Source organism: Bombina bombina, chromosome 3, assembly GCF_027579735.1.
Source record: "Bombina bombina isolate aBomBom1 chromosome 3, aBomBom1.pri, whole genome shotgun sequence".
Lineage (NCBI taxonomy): Eukaryota > Metazoa > Chordata > Amphibia > Anura > Bombinatoridae > Bombina > Bombina bombina.
The window spans coordinates 1,005,234,235-1,005,257,728 of record NC_069501.1 but is presented as its reverse complement, the minus strand read 5'-3'; the positions used below and the strand labels follow the sequence as shown (position 1 = coordinate 1,005,257,728).

Sequence of the window (23,494 nt, the reverse complement as noted above, 5' to 3'; positions counted from 1 at the left end):
ATTATTAGGCAAGTTGGATTTTTGAGGATTAATTTTATTATTGAACAACAACCATGTTCTCAATGAACCCAAAAAACTCATTAATATCAAAGCTGAATAGTTTTGGAAGTAGTTTTTAGTTTGTTTTTAGTTATAGCTATTTTAGGGGGATATCTGTGTGTGCAGGTGACTATTACTGTGCATAATTATTAGGCAACTTAACAAAAAACAAATATATACCCATTTCAATTATTTATTTTTACCAGTGAAACCAATATAACATCTCAACATTCACAAATATACACTTCTGACATTCAAAAACAAAACAAAAACAAATCAGTGACCAATATAGCCACCTTTCTTTGCAAGGACACTCAAAAGCCTGCCATCCATGGATTCTGTCAGTGTTTTGATCTGTTCACCATCAACATTGCGTGCAGCAGCAACCACAGCCTCCCAGACACTGTTCAGAGAGGTGTACTGTTTTCCCTCCTTGTAAATCTCACATTTGATGATGGACCACAGGTTCTCAATGGGGTTCAGATCAGGTGAACAAGGAGGCCATGTCATTAGATTTTCTTCTTTTATACCCTTTCTTGCCAGCCACGCTGTGGAGTACTTGGACGCGTGTGATGGAGCATTGTCCTGCATGAAAATCATGTTTTTCTTGAAGGATGCAGACTTCTTCCTGTACCACTGCTTGAAGAAGGTGTCTTCCAGAAACTGGCAGTAGGACTGGGAGTTGAGCTTGACTCCATCCTCAACCCGAAAAGGCCCCACAAGCTCATCTTTGATGATACCAGCCCAAACCAGTACTCCACCTCCACCTTGCTGGCGTCTGAGTCGGACTGGAGCTCTCTGCCCTTTACCAATCCAGCCACGGGCCCATCCATCTGGCCCATCAAGACTCACTCTCATTTCATCAGTCCATAAAACCTTAGAAAAATCAGTCTTGAGATATTTCTTGGCCCAGTCTTGACGTTTCAGCTTGTGTGTCTTGTTCAGTGGTGGTCGTCTTTCAGCCTTTCTTACCTTGGCCATGTCTCTAAGTATTGCACACCTTGTGCTTTTGGGCACTCCAGTGATGTTGCAGCTCTGAAATATGGCCAAACTGGTGGCAAGTGGCATCTTGGCAGCTGCACGCTTGACTTTTCTCAGTTCATGGGCAGTTATTTTGCGCCTTGGTTTTTCCACACGCTTCTTGCGACCCTGTTGACTATTTTGAATGAAACGCTTGATTGTTCGATGATCACGCTTCAGAAGCTTTGCAATTTTAAGAGTGCTGCATCCCTCTGCAAGATATCTCACTATTTTTTACTTTTCTGAGCCTGTCAAGTCCTTCTTTTGACCCATTTTGCCAAAGGAAAGGAAGTTGCCTAATAATTATGCACACCTGATATAGGGTGTTGATGTCATTAGACCACACCCCTTCTCATTACAGAGATGCACATCACCTAATATGCTTAATTGGTAGTAGGCTTTTGAGCCTATACAGCTTGGAGTAAGACAACATGCATAAAGAGGATGATGTGGTCAAAATACTCATTTGCCTAATAATTCTGCACTCCCTGTACATATACATATATATTCTAGCTATATCCACCTGAGGAGTGTAGTAACGATTGCTAAAATACATACATCAGAAGTATCCTCATTCTTTTCACTCCAACCCACCAGTGACTTTGATTCCTCCCGACCTTTTTTAGAGAATTTATTTAACACCAATCTCAGTCAGGACTTACACTATTGGGGATATATTTTTGAAGATGGAGAATATTTTAATCTCTGAATATAAAACATGCTGGGACAAGAGGTTATTGGAAAAATACCTCTCCATTAACATGATTCCTAGAGGACTACGTCTTAAAAAATTCCCTACATTTTTGGTGGCTGACCTTGAATTTAAAGACAAGTGGAATGCTATGCTTACAGACTGTTCTTTGAGACATTCAATTATTGATTGAACATAAGACATACACTTGAGATACAAAGACAACAAATTGCTAATATCCAAAAAGATATGAATAAGTATATTGATCACTCTGAATATGAAAAATTAGATACATTGTTGAAATACACTGTATCCAAGGTTAAACTTTTGATAATTTAATATATAACAAATTTGATAGAGATGAGCAAGATTACAAACAGAATAATGTATATAGATGGCCTTATTTTGAACATAGGAGAGGAAGAAAGGGTAGACGCAGACGCATACCAAGCAGGTGTCTTTCTCAGACACAGTTGTGGACTCTAATGAGGAGTGTGTCACTTCTATTTCTGATCATGGTTCACAGTCTGCACCTGTGTCTGAGATTGACATGAGTGTTTCTGAATATAATCTGCACAAACCGATTCTGAAAACTAGCAACCTATACAGGCCCACCCTCCTAGTCTTCCTATCCCTCAGATGCCTAGCCTGGTGCCCACAGTATTTTTATCTAATTTGGGAGCTACCTCTGGTGATAATGTTCCTACCCCTCTTTAGAACAAAATTCACAAAAAGGATTTTCACAGAGGGGCAATTAGAAAAGAAGGCGGCCACACAAGAGGCGGGGAAAGGGGAAGAACAGGTTATTACAGTCTCAGATAAGTTTGCACACTCACAACAAGTACAACACTTAAATGTGGTTAATTTGTCCTCTGACCAATTAACAAGTATTGGGGTATGACTTAGGGTTTGTTCCTTCGGCTAATTTCAATATATTTTATACCATTTTGGATCTCAATTGATTTCTGCGCAACCTAACGTTAAAACGTAATTTTAAATTGCTACAAGCCTCTGAGTATGAATCCAGATTAAGTGATGTCTCTAAGCATGACTTTATTGATATTCATTATGAAGCTGATTTTTCATCTGCAAAAGATACATTCTCTCTCTTTGAATTGGAGTTAGAGTCTAAAATAGGTATCAATACTGGTAAAATCTCTCATGTTGGATTTTCACCTAAGTCTGTCTTTTACCCCACCAAATCTAGAGGGGCTTGTTTAGAATTGTTCCATAACAGAGTGGAACAGGATCTAATATTACTTTCGCAACAACCCAATACTACTCCTTCGAACCTGAGTAAGATTGAAAGAGATGCTATAACATCATTGTTGAATAAGGATCACTTGGTGATAAGGCAGGCCGATAAAGGAGGCTCTATATTCATTATGAATAAAACTGACTATATTGGAGAAGCACTCCGACAACTTAATGACATAATGGCTTATTCCTTGTTACCTGGTAATCCTACATCTAGATTTCAGGAGAAGTTACGTAATGTTTTGGATGAGGCAGTATACTTAAATATTATTGACCAACCCACGTTTGAATATCTCTATGTACAATCTCCCGTAGTGCCGATTTTTCATTTATTTCCAAAAGTTCACAAAACCCTCACTGATATGACTGGTAGACCGATTGTGGCTGGCATTGGCTCCATATTTGAGAATCTCTAGAATTGGATTGATCAATTGATCAAACCTCTCGTTACATTATTACTGTCTTATCTGTGCGATACTAAACACCTTCTTTCACTTACTAATTAAATTGTTTGGACCCCATATGTCATGGCTTACTGTAGACGTAACAAGTCTATATACATATATTCCACATAGATTGGGTATTGAGGCCATCAGATTTTTCCTTGAGAAATTTTCCACCTATTCTACTGAACTTTCTGAATGTATTTTATATGCTTTGGAGTTTTTACTCACACATAATTATTTTAAGTTTGATGGTTCTTTCTATCTGCAAAGATGTGGAACAGCTATGGGGGCGAAGTTCGTCCCCTCCTATGTCAACCTCTTTATGGGGTGGTGGGAGCTGTCCCATATCTTTGCAGAGGAAAATACTTTCACACCGTGTATAGTTATGTACAAGGCCGGATTGGCCTACCAGGATACCAGGAAATTTCCCGGTGGGCTGCAGCAGCTGGGGCTGGAAAGCTACAATTTAAAGAGGTGATTAATGGATGCAATTGGGCTTTAGAGTGCATATAACAACAATCTGGCACTATTTATATTACAAACTAATATAATATAATTCTGAAACAAAATATTGGGGGGAAGGAGTATCCCAGTAATCTCCTTTGAGAAAAATGGGGTGTGCACATTATACTGAGTCAATGGAAAATAGGGCTGGTCTCCACATTTTCCAGGGCTGCTTTTTATTCCCAGTCCGGCCCTGGTTATGTATAAATGTTTTATTGATGATTTGATTTTTATTTGGACTGGTACAGAACAAAAATGTATTACTTGTGTTGACTATCTTAATGTAAATGATTTTGGCCTTAAATTCACTTTTTCTTTTGATAAGAAGGCTATGCCTTATCTGGATTTGATGCTTTGTGGAGACGTAGAGAGCAAGGAAGTTGTTACCAAACTTTATAGAAAGCCAATTGCTGCCAATTCTCTTCTTCATGCGAAGAGTTTGCACCCTAAGCATTGCAGATTTGGCATAGCCAGAGGCCAATTTATGCGTATTAGACGTAACTGTACTGAGGATTCTGTTTTCCCTAAAGAGAGTGAGGATTGGAAACAACGATTGGGACAAAGTGGCTATCCTGATTATATCATTGAACAAGCATTTAGCCAGGTTGCTCAGATGGATAGGATGAGCCTGCTTGAGGATAGCACTAAACCAAAACAACAGATTACTAAACCCATATTTGTAACAACATATTCATCCCAATTTTCACAAATTTGTAACACTGTAAAAAGCATTTCTCAATTTTATTGGGGGACAAAATATTACATGATGTTGCCAAAAGTGGCTGTACATTTGTCACTAGGAAAAACAACATTTTGGGGAATATCATTGCTCCCAGCATGATCCATGATCAAAAACCTAATCTATCTAATTTGTCTAGCTGGATTACTTGCAAGGGTCATTATATATGTGGGGGACATACATGCAAGGCATGTGACCATACCAGTGTGAGCAAAACATTTCAGTATACTGTGACACAAAAGGTATATATGTAAAAAAAAATTAGGTATATTTACAGTGCGCTGCAAATGAGCTTAAGATATCTTGAATTTGAGGGATACTTAAAAGAGAAAATAGTGATTTGTCTATATATAATATATAACAGACCTATTTGCGATCAAATTTTTGTGGAAAAATTGCACCTTAATCATTAAAAGTATTTATTCATCATAATGTACAAATCGATATAACAAAATATATAAGGGACGTCTCCCAGAGATAATAAAAACAATCCTAAAAACGATTAACTGTGGTTGTGTACTATTGCATACCCAAAGCATAAAAAACTAATGTATTAAAAGTAAACAGCCTCACTATACAAACAAAACTTCTTGGGTGTTCTACACAGAATTAATAGGCTAAGTACATTAATAGTAAAGAGCGATATAATATACCACCAGAGAAAGTCTCTTTAAATGCCACTTATAGAACTATGTAGGTATATATACGATAATGCACAGTTCACATCCAAATTCAATGTTGTATAACTTAGGCGTATATGTGCAATTTGAAGAAAATGCCCGCTTATTAGAACATAGTAGAAACACCGTCTTTAACTTTAGAATTGCCCATACAATGAAGGTGCAGATAAAAAAAACGGAATATCTTGGTTATGTGTTTTACCTTGGAGCAGAGAAATACCGTCCCACAGGGTTAGTTTTACTTTTTCACCTGCGTGAGCTGTAGTACACGCTCCGGTTCCTTACTGCGGTACTCTTCCAGAGTGCTCCTGGTGTCTCACACCGACCAGCTGTTAGCGCTCACGTGACTTGTGCCTACGTCACGATACGGATCCTCCGTGTAGCGGGTTAGCTCACAGTGGAGTAATGATACAATGTTATCTCTTTGTTTCTTCCTCTGGTGCAGTAACAAACTCCTGTTAGCAGTTGTAGGCAATTGAATCCACTTGCACTTAGTGCTAACAGTACGCAAGTAGGATTTTGGTGCAAAATAGAATAAATTAACCAGTGTTATCGAAAAGTCCTCCAAACAGAACACACTTAGGACAAGTGTAATATTAACAGCTTTTTTTATCGATATTCACAGCCTTTTCTCATCAACGCGTTTCACCCTATGATGGGCTTTATCAAGATACATTTTAGGCTTAAGTGAACATCCTTTTAAAGGTTCTGGGCAAATTGCATTGGCTAGACCATCTAATTTGTCTAGCTGGATTACTTGTAAGGGTCATTATAGATGTGGGGGACGTACATGCAAGGCATGTGACCATACTAGTGTGAGCAAAACATTTCAGTCTACTGTGACACAAAAGGTATATCATATGTACTCATGTACAAATAGTAGATCCTCATTTATTATATATATGGCATGGTGCCAGGAATGTCACCAACAATATGTAGGGTGTTCTACACGCCAAGCACGGGAGAGAATTAGGGAGCAACTTAATGATATTGATAGATCAATCCATTGCTCTGCACTAGCATCACTCTTTATACTCTACCATTTTGGTGATACACGTTCCTTTAAATGGTGTATATTGGAACAGATTAAACGCCCTCCTCGAGGTGGTGACATGGAAGCTTTACTTAAAAAGCGTGAAGCTTTTTGGATTTTTACTTTACGTACAAGGGTACCACAGGGCTTTAATATAGACGGGGATATAATTAACTTTTGGGAATAAATTTCCCCTCATTGAAGTAGTACGTTATAGGGTTCAATTGTTTCTTGGCTTTTCTACATAATACTATTTCTACAATTTTCTTCGTGATTATTTACTTATCAACCTCAGTTTAAAAAAATATAATTTTATGATATACTCTACTACTAGTAAATAATATATATATATATATATATATATATATATATATATTCTCATTCTTTAATAATATGAGGTTATATTTAACTCAATTATTTGTGATGATGTTCTTAGATAAGTTCATACAAGCATTATCAAATGTATATATCTTCTGATTCCAATAAATAGAATCTGCATTTATCTTTTCACATCAGTGTCTGCATTTCTGTTGTTCTAAGTTTAAAACATGTCAGCTTCATTATCACACTGAGGGCTGGGCTATACTGAGAATTTTTAACTGCTCATTATGAAAGAAAACAAGTAAGTTGTTTTACTGTTTGTTTTTACATAATTTGTTTCTATTGATGTTAAATTTGATTTAACATATTTGTTTTTACCAAAGGAGCACTGTTTAATTTACCTTTAAAAAGCAGAAACTGCTTATTTTTCTCTCTCTGCCACCTCAGAGGCGACACTCGCTCACTCAATGTAATAATTCTGCCGTGCAAAGCAGCACCACAAGTGGCGAATGCAGACGGGCAGGTTCACTACTTCCAAACCTGTCCGCCTGCAAGTATGATCAGTTTTGCCCTGTATGGGCGCACAATGTTTTACATCTAATAATAAATGAATACATTTACACAGGATAATATTGTGGAGCTCACATATAAATGACAGACTATCACTTCATTTTTAGACAAAAATGACTAATGATGTCATTTACTTGGTACAAATATCAGGCTATCCAGTATAGACGCAAACATATGCATTTCCTATAATTACAATACTATACATTTCCACATAGGAAGGAGAAGAGCTTTAGCAGTGAAGGTGTTAATCGTGTCCAAGTCATTTGGAGCAAATACATTAGAAAACAGAGCGAGTCCGGTACATCCTCTGAGCTTGCAGAATAGCCAGATTCTTGGCACACACTTCTTAGCACAATAGTGCTATTATGAGTTTCTGTTAATATGCTGACTGCGCCTCTCCAAGAGAGGCGCAGGAGCTGCATGAATAGCTCTGTCACTGTTTCCTTTGGCACACTCTGGAAAAGTGAACTCATTTGGTTAGAATTGGTGCCTCCAGGTTGTGAAATAAGGATTATATTCCCTTGTATACTAGGAAAAACAGGAAAAGGACCCCCTAGGTACAAAGTTATAGAACAAAGAAGAACACTGGAAACAATAGGAATTGGAAATAAGAAAGATAATAAAATGAAAAGGAACTGCGATCAGAGAAAGACAAAAAGGCTGCTGCCACTGAATAATATAGAAGATATGCTAAATGGTACACAATATATGTTGTTAAAAAAAAAAACTTGGCATGCTGGGAGATTTGGACATAAGTCTGTTCTGTATGTGAGTTTATGTGCGTGTGTATTACAATAAAGTTATTTATGTTTGAATGTTAGATTCTTCTTCTCTGCTGAAATATTTCCAAGTAAAATTAGTTATGCTGCATCCTGGTTATAGCAAAATGAATGTTTTACTTTTTACCTTACTATAAGAATTACTACCTTACTATTGGATTATAATATGTATACAAATAGTATTAGATTAAAGAAAGGTCGATATAGAAAAACAGTGTACATAAAATTAAATGCTTCTTTTATTCGTAAGAATGGAGTAAAAGTTGAATGAAAATAGATAATTGTACATAAAGGAAAATAAATTAGTAAAAGAAAAGAAAATAAATAAAAATGTAGGAAAGAACCAACTTACAGTTTTGTGCAAAATGGCTAGGGGTATATGTAATACAAAATAATTTGTGATAATGTATTAAATACAGGAGACAAAAAAGAATAAAAAGAATATAGGGTACTAGGCCAGAAAGGAAAACTAGAGGCTTTTAAATCCTTTAATGGTAGAAGACAACTTTCCCTGTCATGACTATACACTTTAGAAGACATTAGACCAGGATTGGCTTTTTTTTCCTTTTCTTATAACGTTTAAAACAAAAATATTGGTTCTAGACCAGCTTGTAATACACCATGAATTTACTATATCAGTCAGAGACTGGAACAATTGGGTTAGAGCACCTGAGACTATTTGGAATAAAAATATGCAGTTTGATGAATTGGATGTTGCATGAGCTGTCAGCCTGTCCCCTACCAGACTAAACAGTAGATACACGCTGGTATAAACATGTCTGGGGAATATACCATTAGTGAATAAAGCTGTTCAACAAAGATCTAACATAGCTGCTATTTTTTTGAGGAACAATTCTGCTATTAGGTCAAATGCTTCAGTCACAGATGTACACGTTTAATTTTCTCTATCTTTTTTGCTTTTTTCCCTCAGGATGCAATATGAGTAGATAGGCGAGAATGGCGTTTGTTGTAATCTGCACCTATATCACCCAGTGCAGGTTCATATGGCTAGAACACCCAGTCACCACCTCTGCTGGTAGATGCACATACATATAGTGAACTAGCTCAGTACGATACACGTAGGGCTGCAACCTCAGCTATGTTTTCCTGGAGAGCTATGAGTTGCACATGCTGCAGGGTGTGCAAGGGGGAACATAATTAGTGCTTGAACACCCTGGGAAATGTATAAATTATAGCTGTCGAGTAAAATATGACTAAAGAGGCTGCTCACGCTTAATGCACAAGACAAGTTATCAAAAAAAATTCAAAATAGTGTTTTTGCAATTTAATTTTCTGTTGTCCTGTGGGCTAGAGTTATATGAACCAATACTGTGTTTGTTTCTATGGATACAAAAGTAGTTAGAATGTCTGTAAGTATGAAATAAAGTATTAGATAAAGATGAAATTGGAAACTTTCCGTATTCTCCCAAGATGCAGTATACTCACCTAGACTTCTGCAGCTTTCTTTGTCAGGCTCCAGCATCCAGCCATCATAGCAAGAACACTTGACATAGTGCTTATCTTGCTCACACTTCTGACTGCAGCGCAGGTGCTTGGCACAGTAGCTCTGGATCTGGCAAGTCTTATTATCAGCTCCCGTCTCCATTCCCAGTGGGCAGGAGCACACAATTCCTTCTCCGGGAGCCACTGTACAGTTGTGGCTGCATCCGCCATTGTTTAAGGAACACTGGTCTATTTATAAAAGAGATGAAACAGAGTAAAAACATTTACATCTGGCAAAAAGAGTACAGTGAAATAAAAGTAAACAGAATTCCAATGACAGCCATGTCTAGGTACAGTTACTACATGTCTACATTAGCACACTCCAAAAGAGTAATGTACAAAACAACCTTTTCACAAACTGCAAATCTGCAGTCCAAAAGCGTTTGCTATTAAAGGAATATTCCAATTCAAACATACATGCTCTAATTCATTTTAGTATCTCATTCTTTTCATCAGTGGCCATTAATAACTATGTATTCAAGAAGTGACAAATCCCAGGATTAGGACCAGTTACTTGTATTTTACTATTGTGTCTAGTTCCTCAATATTCTTAATGGTTCATACGCTTGATAGAAATTTTTTAACTCCTATGTTCAGCATAGCACATACAAGTGAGTAGCTCTTTCCCTACAAGCATACCTGAACACACATGTGGCAACATCTCTGAACTATGGTAAGTGCCCAGTTAACGTACCGCATAAGTCTCCTTCATCAGAGCCATCTTCGCAGTCATCCGTCCCATCACAGAGCTTCTCAGGAGGCAGGCAGATGGAAGTGTTCTGCGCACACGTGTGGGACGGTGATTTACAGACTAATGACTCACAATTTTCCTCATCTGAGTGGTCTTCACAGTCACTGTCCCCATCACAAACCCAAGCTTTGCTGATGCACCTCGCTGGAGCAAAAAGAATTAATAATGGAGACTCTCCTGTGTTTAGACTTATACCTCTGCCAACAACCGTATACTTATATAGCAATGCATATGGTATTAACTGCACAACAATACTAAATGAAAAACAGATTCTATTACATTTTATTAAAGGGACATTAAACTGCTGGGTAAAACTGCAGTAGTATGGTTAATACTGACCAAGCTACTGTTTTTCCTCCTGTACCTGCAGATCTTTTTAAAGCCATTCTCTAATGTTATTCCATTACAGAAGCGAGTTGGTAAAGCTCTGCATCTGCGCCACCATCTTGATACACATGCACTCTTGCATCTTGTGACAGAAGCAATGCACTTCCACAGATCAGTGATATTAACGGCTTTTTTACAGGTGCACCTTGCACTTTGTATTCATTTGCACAACAAAAAGTGGAAGAATTACACATTTGCAGGTTTTTTTTCATAGTTTAAATGTAACAAATAGAAATATCACTGATCTGTATGACTGACGTGCACCACTTATGTCACAGGGAAGAATATTTCAACTCCAAGACTGCAGTATAAAGATGCAGAGCTTCAATAACAAGCACCGTGAAGGGTTAAAACAAGAGTAAGGCTTTAGACACAATAAGAAAAACATTTTTTTCCAGAAAAGGTGGTAACCCTAATTGCACAGTGAGTAGTAACCATCATACTGTAGTTGTGCCCAGCAGTTAAAGGGACAGTAAATTCATAGTTAGAGATTCATAATTCAGACAAAACATACAATTTTAAAAAAAACTTTCCAATTTTGGTGGCTGCATATATATACCGATATTGTCATTGGCTCATTCATGTGTTCAGTTAGAAACCAGTAGTGCATTGCTGCTCCTTCAACAAATGATACAAAGAGAATGAAGTAAACTTGAATGTAGTTTAAAATTGCATGTTCTACCTACATCATGAAAGAAAAATGTTGGGGTTCATGTTCCTTTAAATGTCCCTTTAACAGTAATCTAACTCTACTTTTTTTCAATTTCTGATATAATAAAAGGCTGTCTTTTACAGAGTATGTAAGTCATTTAGCTAATAATGATACAACAATATGGTTAATCATTCTATAAACATATGCTTAACTAATCAGGGGTATGCAATAGGAAACCTGCATAAATCCCTTAATGCTTTGTCTGGGTTTGATTTTGAAGGTCTGTGTTGTGCAATTATCAGTTACTCTAATCTCAGCCGCACTACATACCCATGTTTGTAGTAGTGAAATAAAAACCCACTGAGATACTCGTCTTTCACTTTAAATATATTGTTGCAGCTTATGTCATAGTTAACTAATAACCAACACTTAAAGGGACAGAACGTCTAAATCACACTTTCATGAATCAGATAGAGCATGACATTTTAAAAGACTTTTCAGTTTATTTATGTTATCAAATTTACTTTGCTCTTGTGGTATCTTGGTTGAAAAGCATACCAAGGAAGGCGCAAGAGCAGCAATACACTACTGGGAGCTATCTGGTGATTGGTAGCTACAAACATATGCCTCTTGTCATTGACTCACCAGATGTGTTTAATCCTAGTAGTGCAAAGCTGCTGTGGAGCCGACTCACTGCAGGGGTTAAATACATGGATATATGCCAGCAAAAGTGTAATACTAAAATGCTCTAACACATAAGAGCATAAAAGGGACATGAAACATTTTGAGATTGTAGTATACATTTTTAATTATGCAAGCCTCACCATGCTACATATATGCCCTTATCTGGCTTTAAGAAGTGCAAAGAAAATGACAGTGGCAAGCTTTGTTTACTCCAGTCCAGTATGGTTCTTCCAAATAAGGCAAGTAGTGGTGAGAGTCTAGCCATTGAAAATAAATTGCAGCAAGTAACGTGTTAATGTATTCAGACAGTGTTTACAACTGGCTATGTTCATTTATTGCAATGTTACTGGGAAACCATGTAATGCAACAATTGTAATGACAACTGCAATTCTAGATCACAGGCAGGGATTACAGTATGGATGTGTAAATATCTCTTATAACACCTTACCACTGGATCTTACCTATCTGTAGAACATGAAATACCCATTCATTTTGTCTCTTACCAGAGTCCTTGCAGCCAAACTTAACATTAGGATCACAGGCGTGTGTCACTCCTTCACAGTTCTTCTCATCACTAGCATCCATGCAGTCAGTGTCCCCATCACAGCGCCAGCGCATGGGGATACAGAGCCCATCCAGGCGGCATTGAAACTCATCTGTGTGGCAACCGCCAGGAGGACGTGTTGCTGTTAGAGAAAAAGGAGCAAACTAAGGGACATGGAAAACCTTCTATGCACATATTTGAATACATAATGCTTTATCTTATAGTCGGGACTAGTGGCTGAACATTATCTAAATTACTGTATATTTGTGGGTGGCCCACGGAATAAGAAAAAGAAAAGAAGAAAACTATGAGATTATGCCATTTACACAAGACTTCAGTAATATTCAACTCATTAGATCTTTGGTGTCATCTTCAATCCCACTGTACCTGGAAAATTATTAATTGTATATACTGTAGTGATAACCACAATAGTCTCATGATGGCACAGAAATAACTAGAATGCTAATTCTCCAGCTGTCACATTGATAAACCATTAACAATGTAACATTAGGAAGTTAAAGGGATAGGAAAGTCACTTGCATGATTCCGATAGAGCATGTAATTTTAAGACACTTTTAAATTCACTTCTATTTTCAAATTTGCTTTGGTCTCTTGGTATCCCTTGTTGAAAAACACACACATATCCTACACTAGTGGGAGCTGCTGCTAATTGGTGCCTGCACACATTTGTCTTTTGTGATTGGCTGACTAGATGTGTTCATCTTGTTACCAGTAGTCCAATGATGTTCCTTCAGCAAAGGATAACAAGAAAACAAAGCAAATTTGATAATGGAAGTAAATTGGAAAGTTGTTTAAAATTGTATGTTCTATCCAAATCATGAAATAAAATGTTGGGGTTTCCTGTCCCTTTAAGTATATTCTAGATTTATCAACAGCATATGCCTTAAATTCACAATTCAAGCAAATATTGTGTGTTTGTGTATATGGTGGGGGGGGGGGGGTGTAATTCAGCACCAGTGTAGTGTGCTTACTGTCAGGCCTCACACCAAAGACCCAAAAACATACACGAAAAACAAAGGCAGCAGCACCAAATGGCATATTCAGTGTTACAGGTGAAAAACCGATTAATAGTAAATTTCATCCCAGTACGAGGATGGAAAAAATAAGGACCCCTTATTAAGCTGTTACAATTAATACATCCCAAACATGGAAAGCAACCATTATTTTTAGTACCTATTACGCTCTGTCTTTGTATCCTACCGGGTCCTACATCTGATCTAATTATTTTATCTCCTTATTTTTTCAATCCTTGTACTGGGAAGAAATTTACTATTAATGGGTTTTTCACCTGTAACACTGAATATGCCATTTATATCCTTAAATGTCCGTGTTCAAAACTTTATGTTGGAGAGACGACAAGAAGGGTCAGAGACCGTATTGTCGAACATAAATCTAACATTACGAACGGAGTTGAGAAATCGCCACTAACCTCTCATTTTAAGGAAACTATGGAATTTAGTGAGTCAATTAAGATTTCAAATTATTGAACACATACCTATAGACAGACGAGGGGGGGATAGAGACACAAGGCTTAAACAGAGAGAAGCCTTTTGAAACTATCATTTAGAAAGTAGGATACCTATGGGAATGAACAAGGAATGGGATTTATCCCTATTTTTGTGAAATTATACATATTTTTCATCTTAGGTTATGAATAAAGCAGATGAAGTAACCTCTTTATTGTTTATAAATTCAGTCTAGGTTTTATAATGCAAAATGTGAGATATGCTTAATTGAGGTAATTTTACCTATGTGTTTATATTATACACTGTCTCTTTAAATGTATATTTTTCTGTTGTAAAGGGGAGTTGCTCTGTGATGTCAGAGAGGGAGGGGCTTGGAGTGCTATTTAAGTCTGCTACATCTGTAACCATTTATGCATGATTAAGGACTTGTATGTCCGAAAACATTGCTGTTTTAACTTTGTTGCACTTCTAATACATTTGGAGATTATTTCAAGTGGTGCTGCTGCCTCTGTTTTTCATATATGTGGGGGGGGGGGAGATAGTATAACCAATCACTGTGTAGACACACAGTCACGCCCCTACCCTAAACTATCACAGCACATTTTACTATAATAAAGCATATTATGCCACACAAACAAACAGGCATATATCTCACAAATAATGTTGTGCAGTACGATAAACAATATGTTGTGTGGAACATAAGTATAGGGAGACTTTAAGCTTTTTTTGGGGGTGGGGAGAAATACCTTTAATTGTGAGATTTTAGGAGGATGCACTGTTTAGTTGCATTTAGAGTATCTAATCAAATGCCCTTTTGAATATATGAACTAAGCTTTAAAAGGGATATGAAACCTACATTTTTTCTTTCATAATTCATATAAAGCATGATATTTTAAACAACTTTGTAATTTACTTCTGTTATAATTTTTATTTGTTCTTTTGGTATCTTTTGTTGACTGAGCCAGCCAATTTCTGAAGCACTATACGGCAGCAAGAATGTTATCCATGTACAAGAGCACTAGAGGGCAGCACTATTTCCTGTCATGTAGTGCTCCAGATGCCTACCTAGGCATCTCTTCAACACAGAATATCATGAGAACGAAGCTAATTTGATAATAGAAGTAGATTAGAAACAAAAGAAAATATTTGAGTTTCATATCCCTTTAAGCAACGCAAATGTAAATTCAGTCCCACTTCTTTATTAAAGGGACACTCACTTTTATGATTCAGATAGAGCATGCAGTTTTAAGACACTTTCCAATTTACTTCCATTATCAAATTTTGCATGTTTGCAAGATCCTACTGAGCATGTGTGGGTTATACGTATACCAGTCTGTGATTTGCTGATGTCTGTCACATGATACAGGGGGGCGGAAAATGAAAGAAAATTAATTTGTCAGAAAAAAAAAATCTACTGCTTATTTGAGATTCAGAGTAAGTGCTGTTGACTTGTCTTTTATTATGTACTTGTTAATTATGTAATTCTACTGCATTGAGTGGTCATTTAATGCTGGATTTTCACCTATGTGTGCTGTTAACAAGCGCCCACATTCCTAGTTACCTTGATTAGTACAGTTGGCATTTGTCTCATCACTGTAGTCGCCACAGTCATTATCGCCATCACAAGTCCAGTGCTCTGGGATGCAGCGGCCACTGTTGCATTTGAACTGGGTGCTGGAGCAGGAGTGGCTACAGCCGTCTTCATCACTGTTATCTCCACAATCATTGTCTAAACGAGGAGCATAAAGGTTACTACAACATAGAGCCGTGTTTCAGGATCAAGAAGGTAAAAGGAAGGCGAGAGGATGAAGCAGATAAGGTTAACCATAGCGCTAAAGCACTGACACTCACGTGTAAAGTAGGGAACCTATTCATAATCTTATTTATGGTCAAACGCTCTGACCAGATGGAAAGCATTTTAATGTTACTTTCCAAGGTATTTTGTATCAACTATGCACTTTGTATGAAAGTATGAACTTGTATAGTCAATATATGAGAGGAAATACACTCCCATTTGCATACTAAAAAATACTTTTTTTTTTTGCTTTGCTTCATAGTTATATTAAGCACCTAAAAAGAGTTTTGTCATCTGAAGATAGGAGCCAAATTAAAATGTAATTCTAAATAAAAAGGGATACCACACTTTCTTTCCTGCCCCCGTGCAGGGTGTGTTACATTGGAGTAAGTCTTTGTCAATGGTATGGAGCAAGAAACAGTCTGTTGCATGAGCTGTGGTTTATCTTCCAGCACAGGCATAAAAAAAATCCAAATTGATTTTATGTTTTCAGTTTAGCATTAAGGGGACATTAAACACTAAATACATTTGATATGTATAGTATTGAGTTATGCCATGCCTTCCTCTCATCATGGTGCTGCCATGTTGAAATCTTACTTTCACTGCATTCCATTGCTTATTTGTTTGCACATGAGCAGCACCTCTCCTTAAAGGGACAGTAAACCTAGCAAATAATGTTATATAATTCTGCCCATAGTGCGGAATTATATAACATTAGCTTACCGCCATATTTCTAAAGCAAAGGGTTATATAAATATTTTGCAACGAAAGCAGAACGCCGCTCCTGGCTCTACTAAGCTGGTCTGTTTTCTTCTCCTAAGCGCATCACAGGCACGCTGTCTAATCACAGCCGGCCCGATCGAGCTATTAAACTCAATGTAGCTCGCTCTCGCTACCAGACCAGAGCGGGAGCAAGGTACATTGAGTTTAATAGTGGGATCGGGCATGCTGGGACTAGAGAGCGTGCCTGTGATGCGCTTAGGAGAAGAAAACGGACCCGCTCAGTAGAGCCAGGAGCGGCATTCTGTTTTTGTTGCAAAATATCTATATAACCCTTTGCTTTAAAAACATGGCGGTAAGCTAATGTTATATAATTCTGCACTATGTGCAGAATTATATCACATTATTTGCTAGGTTTACTGTCCCTTTAAGGTATCTGCAGAGAATGCTAGGTTCCAAAATGGCGGCACCCATAATTAGAGGGAGATGCATGAAATGTATTTAGTGTTGAATGCCCCTTTAATACATTAAATCAGCCTGCACAGTTCCATTTCTACAAATTAATGTGGGTGTTTTAAAGGAAAAGGCTTTAGAATATTGCTTGGCGAGTTGGATGTAGTTTTTGCTAAAGTTATGTGCAGTGAGGATTTAAAGGGACATGAAACCAATTTTTTTTTCCATGATTTAGATAGAACATACAATTTTAAACATCTTTCCAGTTTACTTCTATTTTCAAATTTGCTTCATTCTATTGGTATCATTTGTTGAAGGAACAGCAATGCACTACTGGTTTCTAACTGAACACATTGGTGAGCCAATGACAATCGGTATATATATATATATGCAGCCACCAATCAGCAGTTAGAACCTAGGTTCTTTGCTGCTTCTGATCTGACCTAGATAAACCTTTCAGCAAAGGATAATAAGAGAAGGAAGCAAATTAAATAATAGAAGTAAATTGGAAAGTTGTTTAAAATTGTATGCTCTGTCTAAATAATGAATGTCTAATTATGACTTTACTGTCTCTTTAAGGCCAATATAAGGGCAAAGAGTTTACTTTCACCTAAGAGAGCAAATCCTGAAAAGAATCTTCATTTAGGGGAAACTGAAGGAAAAAGTACAGAGGAGCTTATGGAAAGGAAAATAAATTATTACAAACTTACAACCTACTCTAAGCCAAGTTGTAAGCGCCGACCCATTAGCAATAGCATTAGCATTGCCCCCATCACTGACCCACAGGCTCAATAACGATGTGAAAGTGAAAAGTGAGCAAAAAGAGAGTAAGAAATAAGCCACCCTCCCAAGGAAGCAGCACAGCAGAAATAGCCAACCACCCACATGTACCCCAGATACTACCCCTACAGAGACTGCATAGATCACTACATGCACCATGTCCGGTGGGGCAAAACCTCTTCATTTATACAGACCGGACACTAACACTGGTATCATTGTATAGGGAATCTCATCTAGTTACAAGATGATGCTGAAGAAAAGTGTTCTGGGATTCTTCTTTTTTTATAAAAATCTTGTTTTGATGAATTTCTGCAGTTCTTTGGAAAGTAGTATTTTACCACCTCAGGTAAAACAAATGATAATCGTTAAACCTAGGTCAGCTACAGTATGACTCTGCAGATATATCAGACAGTACTGCACTAGAGAATGTGTCACTAAGCTCCAAATACTGATTTAAGTTAAATTATTACAAGAAAACTGAAGAGCACAGAAATAGCTACGTGATTAAAAAAAAAAAAAAATAGCTTTTTTAGGTGATTTTGAGAGTCTAAACTGTGATTTATATATATATATAAAATATATATACAGTATAAATATATATATATATATGTATGTACACATATACTGTACATTCTATCCTATAGAATATATACAGAAAGCCTCCTAAGTGGTCAAGATTCACTTAACGTAGGTTAAGTGGCATTATATGCATTGGGGCAAAATTAGTTTAGCTGCATTCAGTGTAAGGTGTCTTAGTGCTATAGCCCATAAGGGACCGTAAACACTTTGAGACTGTAATTTAAAAGGCCTAACTGTGCATAGTTAACCTACTCTGTAATACACTTTCATGATTTACTTTCCATTTACTTATAATTTAAGGCTAATTGTGGCAGACTTTAGAAGCCTAACCTTACCATATAGCTCCCTAATATGTTATCTTATCATTTCTGCTGAAACCAAACAAAGACCTGTCATCTGTAGACTCAAGTCCAGATTGGAATGTGATGGGTAGGGTTGCCACCTCGGCGATGTTTTCCTGGATACTTATGAGTTACACATGTTGCAGGGTGTGCAGGGAGGAACATGTATTGTGTTTCTGGACAGCACTATTCATGTTCCTCCCTGCACACCCTGCAGCATGTGTAACTTATAAGTGTTCTGTATTTTAAGGGACAGGTGGCAACCCTAGTGATGGGTGCAGTTGAACACCAATTGCAGCAAACAAGTTATTACTCTGTGATAACATTCAGATTCTGATGTTACACTAATCTAAAGGGAGATTGTAGAAAAATGTTGTAATTACAATGGGCCAGATTACAAATTGAGCGCAAAGTATCGCTTCCGCGACCTTGAGTTCACATTGCTGGGAAGCATTGTGCTCATGAGAGCGCGCTTCCATAGGCTTATTCTGATGCTGTGAGACATGGTATGAGAACTAGCGGTAAGGGGTAAGTAGTGCAGCGATGGACAGTAATTATAAATATATATGTACAGTATATACACATATTAACACAAATATATATGTATATAAGCATATACTGTACATATATATTTACTGGTAACACAAATATGGTAATTTATTATTTTTTTTATTGCAAATGCACTACACACTTAATTTTGAGGCCAATTGGGGGACAATTAATTTTTTGAGTGCAAATTGCTACCGCAAGGTCATGGAAGCAATAACCAGCCACTTGTAATGGCTGGTTATTTATTGCGCGCTCGTAAACGGGCGAATTTGCCCATTTGCGGGCATGCAATAAATTAAACGGGCGAATTTGCCCATTTGCGGGCATGCGATAAATTAGCGCTCCATTTGTAATCTGGCCCAATGTGTTCACCATCTATTTAAGATCCATAATAGGGTGTATAAAAGATACTGATCTCAGAGTTAAACAGACATAAAACACTATAAAGGATTTCCCACAAATGCTTAAAGGGACAGTCTACTGGAAAATTGTTATCGTTTTAACAAATAGATTATTCCTTTATTACCTATTCCCCAGTTTTGCATAACCAACACTGTTTTATTAATATACTTGTTACCATTGTGATTACCTGTATCTAAGCCCCTACAGACTGCCCTTTTTTTTAGCTATTTACAGTCTTGCATTTTAGTCAATAAGAGCTTCTTGTGAACCTATTATGAATCTCCACAGGAGTGAGCACAATGTTATCTATATGGTATACATAAACTAGCACTGTCTGGATGTAGTGCAAGATTGTAAAAAACTTAAAAGTGGGGGGGAAGCAGAAAAAAAAATCACTGAGATATGGGGCAGCCTGTGGGGGCTAAGAAACAGGCAATCTTCGAAGATATAAAGTATATTAATATAACAATATGCAAAGCTGGGGAATGGGTAGTCGCTATCTATCTTTTTAAACAAAAAAAAATCAAGTATCCCTTTAGTTATGCATTGTAAAGAAAATCTTTGCAATATATTTTCACTATTTATTTTGCCCCTTTTTCCTGTGATTTAAATTTTGTTGCGTTTTTTTTTCTCCCAAATCCTGTGAGAATTGGAATGCCAAACTCCAGACCTCAAAAGACTAACCCTACTACAGTCTATAAAGTGACTGTCTGAGTGCTGTAGTAGCACTTTTAGATATCTCTCTAACTGGTCACAACAGCTGAATAAATAGGCTATTTAAAACGATATGTCTCTTGAATATGCACATTTAATTAGCAAAATTATTGTTTATTGTCTGATAGGGACCACTCCAGCAGCTGTATCGTAGAGGTACAAAATGGTTCATTCAGCAGACTAAAACAATTTATGCTTTTCTGATAAATGAATTTCCATCTTTGCAGCGAGAGTCCACAAGAACATTCATAACTATGGGAAATACTATTTCTGGCCACCAGGAGGAGGCAAAGAACCCCCAAAAAAGGCCATAAATATCGCTCCCACTTCCCCTACCCTCCAGTAGTTCAACCAAGAAAAAGGAATATGAAAGGACATGCAAGGGGTACAGAGGTGAAAAAAACAACTGCTGCCACTACACAATTAGCATTTGGTTGGGTTCATGGACTCTCGCTGCCAAGAAGGAAATTAATTTATCAAGTAAGCATAAATTTAGTTTTCTTTCTATTGGCAGTGAGAGTCTATGAGAACATTCATAACCTATGGGAAACCAATACCCAAGCTGTAGAGTTCATGAACATTCAGGAGGGAAAAGCTAGAGAAGGCAGTCCTAAAAACTAAGCACCACCACCTGTAGAACTCCCTCTCAAATAATGCCTCTACTGAGATAAAGAAAAAAAAATTGTAGATCTTTGTAAAGAAAGTGACGAAGACCACTGAACAACTCTACAGAACCTCTCAACTAAAGCCTCAGACCTGAAGGCCCAAGTCAAAAACCCATGACAAATAGTTCATGATTCTTTAAGTAAGTCATCTGCCACCCAGATCACATCAAAACCGAAAAAACACTCTGCCATTTTACTAAGAGAGCTTCGACAGCCACTAAAAAGAGCAAAACCAACACAGCATTCAAAACCAGGGACTCAAACTGAACTCTAAAAAAAAAAAAACAATATAACTAGATAGACTCTACAGGGAAGCAACAGAGACCAAGCAATAACAACAATTTCTAAAATATGACCTCTAACAGAATAAGCCTACTGGACCATATCAAAGAAGGGAAAAACCTTTCATTCTAGTCAAAGATTAATCCAAAAACAAACTTTCAAGCCCTAATAGGATACTAACATACTGTCAGAGAAACATCTCTAAACTAAAATCAACCATTCAATCTCCAAGCAGTCAGGTGCAAAGTATCTAGGTATTGATAAAAGAACAGGCCCTGAGTCAGTAAATCCTGAAGCAAAGGCAGTCTTAAAGGAGCTTTCAGAATAGTTGGTATTCTCTCCTGCTTAATGCGAGCAACTACTCAAAGCAAAAGAACCATAGGTGGAAACAGGTTAACAAATTTAAAGTTACACAGAACCGCCAGAACATCCACAATATCCGCCTGAGGATCCCTGAAACTAGATTCATACCTAGGAATCTTGGCATTGAAGCAGTAAGCCATCAAGTATATATCTGGAATGCCCCATCGATGAGTTATATCCAGAAAAATGTCCTGATTCAGGGACCACTGCTCTGAGTGGAGCGACTTCCTGTTCAGAAAATCCATTCCCAATGCTCCACACCTGGAATGTGCAGAGCTGAAACCTGACACTGATTCCTTTCCGTCCACAGCAGGATTCTAGAGACCTCTTGCAACGCCAGAGGACACCTTGCACAATCCTGATATATATGACATATTAATGATGTTATCCAAATGAATCTGGATAAACCAGGAAAAACCTAAAATGAGGCCAGGCTAAAAGCACATTATAAATGGCACTCAGCTCAATAACATTAATCGGGAGAGATACTGCCTCCTGACACCAAGTGCCACGGGCCTTTAAGGATCCATTTATCACAACCCAGCCAGAAGGACATCGATATTACAGAGGTGGGACTATGGAAACTCCTCCCTAAAGAAACTGTCATGGGTAATTGCCACCCGGCAAGACTTTCTCTTGTCTGGGCATCCAGAAAGACAGTCTGAGACAAATCAGAATGATCCCCATTCCACTGTCTAAGCATACACAACTGAAGTGATCTCAGATGGAATTGAGCAAATGGAATAGCATCTGATGCTGTAATCATAAGATCCACCACCTCCATGCATCGTGCCACAGGAGACTGGTGACTGGACTGAAGTAAGGAACAAGTCTTCTTAAGTCTTGCTCTGCACTGATCAGAGAGAAAAATGTACATACTGATAGATTCTGTGATCATTCCTCGAAATTGTATCCTCGTAGCCGGGACAGAAGAACTCTCCTCCAGGTTAACCTTCCAACCATGAGCCTTAAGACACAAGAGTAGTCTCTGCATATGGTCCTGAGCTACACGCAAGAATGGAGCCTGAACCAGAATGTCATCCTGGTACAAAGCTACAAAAATTCCCTGAAATAGAACCACAGCCAGTAAAGACCAACTGGGAGAGCCACAAACTGGTAATGCTTGCCTAGTAAAGCAAACCACAGAAAATAGTAATTACCTCTATGCATTGGAAATTGTAAAAAACACATCCCTTAGGACTATTGTAGACACGAGTTGACCCTCCTGAGCTTTAGCTAGGAGAAGAATGGACCTGGTCAACTCTATCCTAAAGTCAGGAACTCTCACATATCTGTTGAATTCCTTCAAGTCTAAAATGGGACAAAACGTGCCACCCCTCTCTGGAACCACGTAAAGAACAGAGTAGAACCCCTTTCCCCAGTGAGATGGGGGAACTGAAAGAGAGACCGAAAACTAATTCTGTAACCCTGGTGGATGTCTAGAACCCAGGGATCTCTGACAGACCAATACCATTCCTTCTGGAATAAAGTAAGTTTGCCTCCCAAATGTCCCTGATCCAGGTTGGGGACAGTCCCATCATGTTGACATGCTCTCCTAGACTGAATTCCAGTGCTCTAGGAAGCTCCACCTTAGATGCCTCCATGTTCTTCCTACTAGACGTAGGGCTCTTAGATTGAGCTAGGAAAACCCGCATATTAAGCATGACTGTAGCAATGTGGGAATCTAAGTTTAGACCAAAGAGCGAGTTGCCCCTAAAAGGTAAAGACAACAGTCCGCAATATTATCCATGGACCGAAACAAAA

General features: G+C 37.7%; 1 protein-coding gene across 1 annotated transcript in view; it reads right to left on the bottom strand.

The window, feature by feature from the left end:
• LRP1 (LDL receptor related protein 1) overlaps positions 1 to 23,494 on the bottom strand; it is a 595,167-nt gene that overhangs the window by 264,224 nt on the left and 307,449 nt on the right. The window contains 4 exon segments of the mRNA XM_053708175.1: positions 9,526 to 9,771; positions 10,277 to 10,477; positions 12,560 to 12,742; positions 15,649 to 15,816. Coding sequence (XP_053564150.1) covers positions 9,526 to 9,771; positions 10,277 to 10,477; positions 12,560 to 12,742; positions 15,649 to 15,816 — 798 coding nt within the window.